At 34.6% G+C, this 12410-nt stretch overlaps 1 protein-coding gene across 1 annotated transcript; it reads left to right on the top strand.

The window, feature by feature from the left end:
- Window positions 1-444: 444 nt before the first annotated feature.
- LOC146164254 (tRNA pseudouridine synthase Pus10-like) lies at window positions 445-9540 on the top strand. The gene is made up of 8 exons (XM_083381984.1): window positions 445-555; window positions 3017-3026; window positions 3108-3576; window positions 4085-4242; window positions 4328-4498; window positions 4660-4738; window positions 8170-8391; window positions 8621-9540. Exons 1-8 carry the CDS (start codon window positions 537-539, stop codon window positions 9041-9043), a joined length of 1551 nt encoding a protein of 516 aa, XP_083238110.1. The 5' UTR covers window positions 445-536; the 3' UTR covers window positions 9044-9540.
- Window positions 9541-12410: the final 2870 nt, after the last annotated feature.

Genomic DNA, 12410 nt, shown 5'->3' with positions numbered 1-12410 from the left:
ACACCCCTGTACAAATTTATTGGGAAAATTCTTTCGCCTTTGGGAAAAATATGGCCAGCCTAACCAGCTTTATTGTTACCTTTGGAATTTACATTTAAAAAACTAAATTTTGCTACTGTACCTTTTGCCGCTAAAAAAAAAAGTGGTAGGATTCTAGACCAGCGCCGAGTCCAGTAATAGTGTTAAACAATATCACTTGACCTACCCACATCCAAACACTAACCGACACCCTAACCCACATATTATGCATTGCTTAATAATCATTTCAACGTTGTGGTAGGATTCTAGACCAGCGCCCTGGACTCACCCAAACCCAAACGCTAACCGGCACCCTAACCCAAATAATGTTCGTTGTGGTAGGATTCTAGACGAGCGCCAAAAAAAGTTGCTAAGTTAATGTGCTTGCGGACTCACCAGAACCTTACATGGACTCAAACGAGTTTGAGAAACACTGAGCTAATGCTACGGCCAGTCTGCGTTTAAAAATTATCTTAAATAATCTGGGGAGTGCACCTGCCCAGAATGGAGACTGGGGAATGCACCTGCCCAGAATGGCAACAGGACTCAAAACCAAAACGTGCACATTGTGCGCACAATGTGCACTTGCGTTATGTGCACGGTTCGGTGCACATTCCAAGGTGCACATTGTGCGCACATTGTGCACTTGTGATATGTACGCAAACCGAAATGTGCACATTGTGCGCACAATGTGCACTTGCGATATGTGACGATTAAGTGCACATTGTGTACTATCGCTCAATGTGCAACTTACAATGTATCAGTGAACGTTATACAGAAAAATAAATAACTTCATATTAAACAATTTTTCCGATGATGTTTTTGTATGAAAAAGATCAAGTAATACATGTTATTTTTCGTGTCATTCTTTTTATTATGATATATTTTCTATTTGAGTTCGGATTTCCGATTATATGGAGTGGATTTATTATGCATGTTATTTTTCGATCGATTCTTTTTATAATTCTTTTTTTTTTAATTGAGTCCCAATTGTATGGATTTTCGATTATATGGGGTAAATTTACCAAACAAATAAGTTAACAACTGGGTGTAACTAAACCTGCAAATTTAGCCTTAAAACCCGTAAAAGTATTTTTAAACGTTCATAATTTTTAACTACTCTGCTTATGTGGGCACGGTTATGACGTCATTGGGTATCGGATTGTGATACTTTTTGTTCACGATATTGGTTATCGGAAAAAATGTCACATTTTGGGCACCCCTAACCAATTGCATGTTGATAGGACATTTTAAACGTAAGGCAACACTTCTTGTATTTAAAGATCTATGTTTGACCATTTTTAATCTAATTCAACTGCACTATTGGATTTTAATTTTGTTAACTTAGAAAAAAAATGGTTAGAATTAGTTGAACATTGAATAGCGATATAGGTTGTTTGTGTTTGTTTTTAAATGATCAATGAATTCTCAAATAACTTTCGTTATTAGCGGCTCTATCGACCTCGTAATTGGCGGCTCTATCGAATTTAAAAAACTTCAACACAAAAGTTTATTTTATAAAACCAGAAAATTGAAGGCGTCACGGCACACATTTAGCACAAAAGCAATTAGGGAACAAAACAATACTCACTTCAGGGCGAAATACCAATCGTAAGATAAAAAGTTGGAAATGGTTGAATAGAAAAATTTTAAACGGAAAACTGCAGCAGCAATATTTGCGAAATACTTCAAGCAAGATTATAAACGAAATACTATCGATAGGTAGGTAATATGAAAATGCGACAGAAACGAATTAAATATAACCTCAAATGACAAAGGAAAATAAAATTATAGTAAAAATAAATAAAAAATGAATAAAAAAGGAAAGGCTATCGAAATAAAAAAATTAAAAATCAATACACTAAAGAAAAGTTAAAGACGAACGTAGAAAAATGCTACAGAAACATAAAAAATAGGCTATATAATGTTAGATTACAGAAAAAAAAAAAAATTACTGAAAAAAAAAAGTAAAGGTAAGGCCTACATTTATGCAACATCCAAAAAGGTAAAGAATGCTGAACTGTTACCGAATCAGAACTGGAACTGAACGGAATAATTTGAAAGAACATAAACCTTAACCGAACCCCAACCTGTAAACAAAAGCGGTTCACTCCAGCATGACGTCACAATTTGTATTTTACAGAGTTAAGTTAACGCCATGTTCGTAATTTTATGACAAAAATATGAATATTGATTAAATAAAGCGTTGATTTTTCATTTTTTCTATATATTATCAATGAGTTGCTGTTTTTTTAATACGTCACGTAACTTAACTTAAATGACTTTACAATTCAAAAATTATTCTTGCCTCCAACCAACCAAATTGCAAACCGTGCTCAAAATGCGTCCGATTCTCTCGGTATCCACCCGACGAATGACGATGCAACACAACGCCATCCAAAACGCAACCGCACACAAAGTTGTCACGCAGCGCTAGAAAAACTGAGACTTCGAAATTCACACAAAGTCCTATCCCTGAGGGAAAACCAAGTCGGTGGGTAGCTGACCCGAACGGCGATTCCCGCGGACAAACGCATTAGTCCGGAACAAAGGGTCTACAATAATTAAATTTGTGACAATCTGTATATCTTCTGGTAAGTAAGAAAAGTACAAATCCTACATCTGCCTGTCTGTCTGTTTTTATTTTTAAGTTCGATAATAATAATCGGCTGCCGGACAAATAGCGCCTTACCATCACACGCGGTGGAAAAAGTGATCACGGAAAAAAGAGTGTGCAACTTTTTAGCCACCTTTGCCGCACCGGCACATTAATAGCACATCAAATTCAAGTGAGGTGCACATTAGATGCATATTTAATGTACATTTGGCGCAAATATCGCAAGTGCACAATGTGCACCTTCAAATGTGCACTGAACCGTGCACATATCGCAAGTGCATTGTGCGCACAATGTGCACCTTCGAATGCGGTGCACATATAGCAAGTGCACATTGTGCGCACAATGTGCACATTTTGGTTTTGAGCCCGTCTCCAGAATGGAGACTGGGGAGTAAGTAATGTGTAAAAAATTAGTTTAAAATAGCAATTTATGATTTCAGATAATTTCATTGGTTAACTTTTGATCTGCTAGCTATAACATGCCATTTAAAGTGGGAGATCAAAATTCTGAAGATCACATCTTGTTGAAACATGTACTGACCAAGTTCTGTCCTCGTTGCATTTTACAACATATTTGCTTTTCTTGGGAGGTGGTTTTTCAAGCTGAGGATGAAATAGTGAAATACCTTTTTAAAAAATGTTCTACAAGTGTTGCATTTCTTTCCACACTCCAATATGCTGACAACAAAGACAATAAAGTTAATACTGCACTTGAGTGTTGCCACTCTTGTCTTGGACTATTGACAACCTCATTTCTGAATAACTGTATCACACAGTTAAATGATTCCCTCTCTAACAATACTTACCAATTTACTACTTTCAAGGCACAATACTTTCTTCCAGTTCAATTACACATATTTTCAAAGTATAGTCAAAACTATTTTGCAGAGAAATTTCCTCATACAACTAAATGTGGTCATGAAGTTAAGGAGATATTCAAGGTATGTTGAATTATCATAAACATTTTTGAAATGCCTTTTATGCATAAGGTAATTGTGTTTAATTTTCATAATCTAGCAGTTAAAGCGGTATGTAAAAACAAAATAAGTGATACGTAAAAGTATTATGTTGTTTTTACACATACACTATGTTTGAGACCAAGTATAAAGATCACCAGTGGTATAATGACTCAAGTTATTTTACATATGACTTGACTTAGACTTAAGTTATTTTACAAATGACTTAACTGGAACTTAAGTCATTTATATGATGACTTGTTTACAACAAAAGGTCCTCAGTCTCCTATGGTTTTGTTTTTTAGACTCAAAAATGTAAATGAAAACCCTTAAACACTCCATCAATCCTAAACTACAAATATTAATTGCAGTAAAAAGAGGTCTTTTTAGGTAATAGGAAAATTTAAATGTAAATATGATTCAAGTCATCAGCTTTTGTAACTTGAATTAAAAGGCTGCAATGATTGTACATTAATTAAACTTCATTGTTTAGGCTATGATGGAATTTTTTATATCAAAAAACGTGAAGTTTGTACAAAATGTGGATTCTTCTCTTGAAGTAGCAGTTTATATCTCTCACAGTCAAACTGAAACATCTGTTTTGCCAAGAATTGCAAGTCTAATTCAAGAGCCTACAATAAAGCAAAAAAGGTTGTATACTTAATGTCGTTAATGTATTTTTTATTGTGAAAAATTAATTATATTGCTGTTTTACATTATAACAACTGTTTCATAGAAAACGACAAAAATCATGTCAAAATAACACAATCTATACAGCTGCCAAAGTTATCTCTGCAATAGAGCAATTGGATAAGGCAACGCTTAAAGAAATATGCAGCCTGATTGGGGAATCATCCCATGTTGAAAAAATTTTGCTTTTTCACACACCAGTGTATGTTGGAGGAAGGTTTGTAATGACCAAGATCAAAAAGTAAAGTGTTTATTTTCCTTTACAATTAAATGTTAGTTTTTGCAGTTTTATTGTCTAGGTAAATGAGATGTTAAGAAAATGGAGCTGGTGTTCTCCATATAGAACCTATTGTTGAAAATGCGTGTTTTTAATTTTAGGTACAACAAGTATAGTCGTGAATTACCCCAAACACCGTGGTTGATAGAAGGGGAAAGAAAGCTAGAATATTCTGTTCAAGTAAGTTGTCTGAAATAGATATCAAATGTTTTTTGTTTATCTTTACTTTTAAAGTCAAATAACTAATTCTATTTATATTTGACCATTTATTTGGAAACTACAGAATAAAAGTTACGTGATAAACAGCATTGTGTTTTATGCTGGTTTTATTTATTCCAGCAATAAGATCGAAGATAGAAGAAATCAATTTGGGGAATTTAAGTGTTTCTAATAGCAAAGTAGCTTTATTTATTTAGAATAAATGCACTTATATATATAATGAATCGTGTTTATCATAAAAGAAAATACTAGTTGGGGTATACCCCCCATCTGAGGCTACTTAGAAATTTGGAAGAACCAAATGCCTTATCTCCCATGGATCCTGGTGATGATTTAGAACAGTGTGGTCCAACTGCAGGCCCTTGGCCTGCAAGTTACGCTTTTTTGGCCCGCGAACTGATAGTCAGCTTTGCTTTCATCTAGCAATATTACTTAAATTTTTGTTATTGTAATTGACAAAAAAAACTTTGTGAATGATCCTTTGTGATTTGTAGCACCACTAAGCAAAAGTGTATAATATCACATGTAATAAAACATTTATCGTATTGCGTTAACTTCAATTGTGTTGCCGACCGTAGCTCAACAAAGGTGTAAATTTCATAAAGTTAGTATATATGCCAGAAGCATGGGCTATGTATAAAGCAATAAGCCTAAAAATCGCTATTAAAAACATTGGCCCGCAAGATAAAAAAAAATTTTTTTTGGCTCGCAAGATAAAAAAAAAAAGTTTTTGGCCCGCGATGAAAAGATATTGGACCACGCTGATTTAGAAAATTCAGGTGACAAAAGTTGTCATGATGAGTACAAAATATTTTTTACTGATGTATTTACTTGTTGTTAAATCGTGGTTATAAATTTGTTGGCTTAACTTGGTGGTTGTAGTAATGGTAAAAATCACTACAATACTTGATAGTCAAAAAATAATTTATTCTGTTTTACAAACCATTGCACTTGAGCCAAAACGTTCATATATTTATTTAAAGTTAAAATCAAGCTTTATTTTTAACTTCATTGCATTATGATAGTGTGTTTAGCATTTGACCAATTTGACGAGTATTTGACTGGTCAATTGACCGGATTTTATATAACCAGTCAAATGCCCAACCCTAAAATACATATGCATGTATCAAAGGCTTATGTATAAGTTTTGGAATTATTCTGTCAGGTTAAGTTGTTGGTCCACGATTTAGGTAATATTTTTATCATTGAATATTACTGATTGTTTGCCTTTGTTATGTCATTAGTATTAATACTGTGGTACTATTCAGGGTGGACCAAAGCCACATTTTTTAAACATTCTTTGTAGGCCACATATGGTAGGCTTACATGTGTTCCACTGGTGGATTGAGGTTTTTTTGGATTGGGGCATTTTTGTTTGGTGAGGGTGAGAAATGTTCAAATATAATGTTACAAAGCTTTGTCAAATAAAAAAAAAGTAACGTTGTAAGATACTGCTGCTATCATTGAACTTGTGCGCAAATATGCTAATGAAAAACTGGCAAAAATGTGCGCATGAAAAAATTACTTATTTGGTATAGGAAAGAATGAGATGTTTTACAAAACAACTTGTGAAGGCTATTGACGCCATAGCTGTAAGGCTAAAAGAAACCTGGCATTTATCTTGTTGAAATTTAGAGAAAGTGTTGCTTACTACACAATCGCCAAATTACAAAGCCAAATTTACAACGTTGCGATTACCGCAAAAAATGTTTTAACTAAATTAATTTGGCTGAAAGAGTCCGGGTGCTAGCTTATAGTGATTAGTCACACAGAAAACTTGTAAAAAGTACTTTTTGGAAGTGCGATATATTTTATCGTTCATCTAGGTAAATTAGTAATTTAAATAGGGTCTATTAATTGTGCAACCCGATAAACATACTCATACGCAAACAATTTGGACATACTTGCTGTTGCCAAATTCTTCACACGTTAATCCACTCGTAAGCGACTATTTATTAAACTACTCATTTAATATGCAACTCACGAGATGGAAAGTTTACTCACCTCAGAATTGGTCACTAAATTATTATATGTTTACAATTAGTTTAACTGTTGCACACTGACCTATGCGCTTTGTTGTTTTCGCCACTCATTACAGCAAATTATGTGTGATCGCGCAATACACAAGCAAGTCCACATTTACTCCGGTACTGTGAAAACTATCGCCATTTACGACCTGTTCCGTGGTCATCCAGTGTTGCAAACTTGTATTTTTTTTTTATCTATAGGCAAAATATCTACAAAATGATAAATTATTACAATCGAATTTATTCAAAACTATTCCGTCAGAAACTGACAAATTGATGTATAAATTGCTTTGAATGCTCATTTGGACTCTAAATACAACATCCATATCGATTATTTAACAGTGCTTCTAAACCTGTGGGTCGTGACCCATTGTTGGTTCGCGAAGCATATCTAAATGTTATAGTTTGCGATTAGATCGGGAAATTATTGCATTATTCTCATTACGTAAAATTTATGCAACAACATCACAAATACGTAATAATTAGACGTGTTGTGTCGCATTAACTATTTCAGTACGTCACCAGTAGTAAAGACGCAGGTTTTATGCAACTGTATTTGTTTGGTCATATGTCATTGTGGTAAAACTTTCATTAAAAAGTGGGTCGCGAAATAAAAAAGCTTGGGAAGCACTGGAGTAACAGACATAGTGAATAATATCTTAAGCCAGCATTTATTTGGCAACAGCTACGGGTTTACATCTACTATACACTGCGGTTTACATCTCTTATACACTGTACCTTCAAAACATGTGAAAAAATACATTGGTGTTGTCACTATGGTGTCATAAGTTGATCTAATTAGGGGTCGGCAACCTTTTTCTAATCGCGGACCAAAACCAGACTCAAAAAGGTCTTTACGGGCCGCGCAAAATGTTAACTAAGAATTGTGGTATTAAAATGTTAGAACAACTTTTAATCAGGCAGCCTTCTATCTTTCTGGCACTTAGAAACGTGTTTAATTACATTTAAGGAGGCAGTAAAGTTTTGGCGCAAACGCGAAAAAAGTTAATAGTTGGGCGTTGTTAACCTTTTTGTGTCCGCACCTGGCGAGCGAAGCGAGCGCGATTTTTTTGATATACTAGCATTTCCGAAGATCGCTAACAAACCTAAAACCTCCTAATGATAAGGGCCGTGTAACAGCAATTGGATGATTTTTGAAACGAACGCATAAACGACGTCCATCATAGAAAAAATCCGGAACCAATTTAACAGTGAAAAATAGCGTTAAATATTACGTTATATTTGGCATGAGGCAACAATTAAAATATACGTTTTGTACACCTTTTATTTTAGTTATTTATGCCTAACTTGTCTTTTAAATACCATAATAAAACTAAATAAGAGTTTGTGTTATTTTGGTTTCAGGAATATGTGGCGTTACCAATACAAAAAGCATTTAGTGCTGATAGTTACAACTTTTCAAGTTCTGGGCGTGAAGATGTTGATGTTAGAATGCTTGGAAATGGACGCCCCTTTCTGATTGAACTTATCAATCCGAAACAGTCTAAGATGAATGATGACAAGTTATTTGCATTACAAAGTTTTACAAATGAACAGACTACCGACGTTTCGATTAGTTCCATTAAAGTATGTTCTTATCTTTTGTTTGGTTTCCTAGCGTACTAAGTGTCCGTGTGGTATATGTTCTTGCTTTTATTTAATAGTGGGTTAGATTTTTATTCCGCTAGAACATATTCTGTCACTCTGATTATCATAAATAAATGTAATCCTATTTTCAAACTTATTTTTACAATAATGATACTTTAGTTTTGAAGAAGTTGTACAATATTGCTATTTATATTTTAATATATTTAAGATCGTAAACAAAGAGCAAAGCAAGAAGCTGAAAGAAGGCGAGGAGCAAAAGACGAAGTCATATACCGCGCTATGCTGCTTTGTTCAACAGCCATCACGTGAACAAATTGATAAACTGCAGCAAATTTCTAGTACTAAAAATATCGTACTCAAGCAGAAAACGCCCGTTCGCGTTTTACACCGTCGACCTCTGGCAACCAGGATTCGAATGGTTCATTCGTTGACAACCGAGACCGGCAAAAAAAATGACAATCGTCTTTTCAAGTTAAATTTGTCGACGCAGGCTGGTACATACGTAAAAGAGTTTGTCCATGGTGACTTCGGGCGCACTACTCCTAGTTTAGGTGAATTACTTGGAGCTGAAGTTGACATTATTAATCTCGATGTACAATCAGTTAACTTGGATTGGCCTCCGAACTTATAAAACTAATTCAACGATATTTGTGAAATTTAATTGGAATTAAGTTAATCCTCGAAGTCCAAACATACCGAAACGGCATCGCAAAAAACCCTGATCATAATATAAGATAAACAATTGAACATACCCTATTTAGCACGGGCAACCCTTTATATTTATGAGCTAAGCCTAAATTAAAATTGTTCAGATTTACTGGTGTGAAATTTTCATAAATAAAATGTGTGAAATTTCTTCAATACGTAATATGTTTTATGCGTGAGCAAAAAATTGGTGCATAGCAGAGTTGGATCAACTGTAATTGTACAGGTTTTAACGTAATTGAGGCATTTTCCTTCTTTGTAATTGTAATTTGCTAAAATTTTGGCTCAATACATATTGATATTGAGAAAATTGACGTTTCAATGCCAAAAATTTTAATTGGTGTAATTGATTACAGTTTTTATTTTAATGTACCGTAATTGTAACATTTAAGGGAATAATCGTAATTGAACTGAATTAATGTAGTAATTGATCAAAGTGGTTATAACTTTTGGTATTACACGATACATAGTTATAACTTTTGGTATTACACGATAAATGCTTACGACTTCATTAAAAAGAACTCTTTTCTCGTTTGAAACTTATAGCGCAGCATATACTACTTTGGCTGGTGGTTCCCAAACTGTTTGCCGTGGCTCAGTTGGGGTCTTCAAAGACCATTATGGTGAGCCACTTTCGCTTTATAGTGGAAGGGAAGCGTAATCATAGGCCTACGTAGGCTAGGTGGAGCTTTGAAATACTTATATAGGCCGATGACCAAAAACACGCGAACAAGACTGTAATCACCTTCGAATTCCTTCACAAATTGACAAATACATCTACATCGACTAAAGTCAATAAATTATAGTCAAATCCATTTGCTATTACTTTTAAACAGTTTCTAGCCTAAATGAAGGAAATTTTGAATTACATGAAAAACTCTGAAGACCATCATTAAAATGTGCAAATATTGGTCTTCTATGTTTCTTCTGGAAAGCTTCTTTAAAAACACAGGAGTCTTATCAAAAAAGTAATACAAGAATACCGTGGAAGGAGATCAGTATTTTTGCTCTTGACAGACAAAACATATTGCCTTTTGGAGGCCAAGGCCAACTAATAACGCAATTATGCCATCTAAAGCGGAAAATCAAACGCAAGTAAATTTCAAACTGCCTTCTTCACAGGGTACGCTAATTAAAGCCAAGGTAGGCCTAATTAATCAAAAAATCAGGTTTGCAAATCTTCAGGAAGTAAACAATCACCCCACCAAAGAGAATTTATGGATCCGACCCTATGCAAACTTGACCCACCCATACCTAAACGCTAAACCGCACCCTAATCCAAATTATGTGTGTTGTGAATCTACGATTATTGAAAATTTCTACCTTATGCTGTCAGCATTAAAAACTTCAAAGTTTAAATTTTTGTAAAATAACAATTTGTTTAACAAAGTGGGTTGGTAAAAATAGCTTGCTAAAGTTTGCGTAACTAATGAACACCGACTTCGTTATATTGTGTGTCACTCGGAATGTTTTACAATAAGAGTCTGTTATGTTATCGTGTTAGAAAAGCATCTATTCCATAATTTTTTCTATACGTCCGGTACAAAGGTTGGGTTACAAGTAGGTCGAGTGTCTTTTGTGGCCGCGGCATTGGACGCGGGACATAGACAGTTTCAAGGCACCTCGGCTATTTATAATGTTCAGTAAACTGGCGAGAAATAACCGCATGATAGTTAAAGAGACTGAAGGCGTATAATAACTTAGTGAAAAACAAATTTAGGTGTTGGCAAACTTTTCAGCTCACCAGTCCCGTTTTTAATCAATACCACAGTTCAATAAAATCGCATATAAAATGTGTGGATAATTTTTGCCACGACAGAGTTATACGTGGATTAGTGAGATTGTGAAAACATTCTCACAAAAAGAAAAGGGGTCACCAGGACACGGAGTCAGCAGGCCAAGGTCTTCCAAGCTACTTTTTTTTGCTAACTTTACTCTTTGTTAATTGAAATCAGATTTAAATCTCTTTGATTAGACTTTTAATTCCATTTTTTTTTAGTAATATGCGAATCTCGTAACATTTCCGCACGAGGCCGCTCGAGAACGACAGGCGTTTTTAAGATTAGATGTTTTATGACGTCATGTTATGACGTAAAAACATGCGGCGCGCGTGATTGTTTTGTTTTTTGCTTGTTGCGGCCCTTGTATACCATTTTAAATTGTACAGACCTGGTCTAAGGGGTTGATAAGTTACATTGGAGGGGCCATCCGGCTGTAGGTTGCCGACCTCTGCTTTAGATCAATACCTTTTGTAATATCCGTCGTGGTGTAATATCGCACAGTCGCACTCCTAACTCAGGTTGTCCATATTATTTTTCGGTGTTTTTTTTTGACGCCGAATTTCGAAATCTGATTTCTTGGCATATGTGTAGGAATAAATATAATAATAATACTTGACCCACTCAAACCCAAACGCTAACTCGCACCCTAACAAAAATATTGTTAGCAATATAAACCCCGAACAATAATGAAAGAGCGCCCATTAATGTGGTAGGATTCTAGACCAGCTCCGCAACATCATTTGTTTTAATTTAATGCTTGACTCATCGATATCCAAACACTAACCCAACTAGTGTGTGTTGTGAATCAACGATTATTGCAAATATGTACCTTATGGTGTCAGAATTAAAAACATGAAAGTTCAGTCAATTTTTTGAAATAACAATTTTTTACAAAGTTGGTTGGTAAAAATAACTGGCTAAAGTTACTAAGAAGGCCCCTAAGGGGTTGTCAACCAATTCTTAGGGGGCACTAGAGCTACTCCAATATTTAACTCTTTCATGTTACGTTTGATGTTGATTCAGCTTTTATGTTTAGTCCGAACAGTATGGTATAGTTGATTAATTGATGGCTATTGCAATTACAGTTTTCCCAACCTAGATAGCGATAAAACTCGATCCCCCTACATCAAACATTTTTTATACATCTTTTATATATGACAACAGGCTAGCATAGTGGGATAAAATATTTTTTTGCTTATATTGCCAGACATATACAAACTAAACCTCAAAACCTCCTCTGCAAAATAAATACTAAAAGCAACAGAAAATGGATGGAAGTTTTTTTAAATTAAAGCAAATTATTTAATGTGCCACTTGAAAATGTACTGTACTACCTTGTAGTGCAAAGTTAAGAGAGTACCTTACGTTGTCTAATATATTAAAGATAAAGCAGTTGGGTCATTCAGTGCAGTATGTATTCATCATTTCGATTGTCCTCCATTTGACATTTACTAGCCAACACACCCAAGTTGTAAAATATGTTTTAACATTTATTACAGTTGCTAATATTGC

The sequence above is a fragment of the Ascidiella aspersa genome, chromosome 2 (genome assembly GCF_963924565.1).
Source record: "Ascidiella aspersa chromosome 2, kaAscAspe10.2, whole genome shotgun sequence".
Classification (NCBI taxonomy): Eukaryota; Metazoa; Chordata; class Ascidiacea; order Phlebobranchia; family Ascidiidae; genus Ascidiella; species Ascidiella aspersa.
Note: the sequence above shows the minus strand (reverse complement) of the source record. Positions and strands in the feature narration are given on the sequence as shown.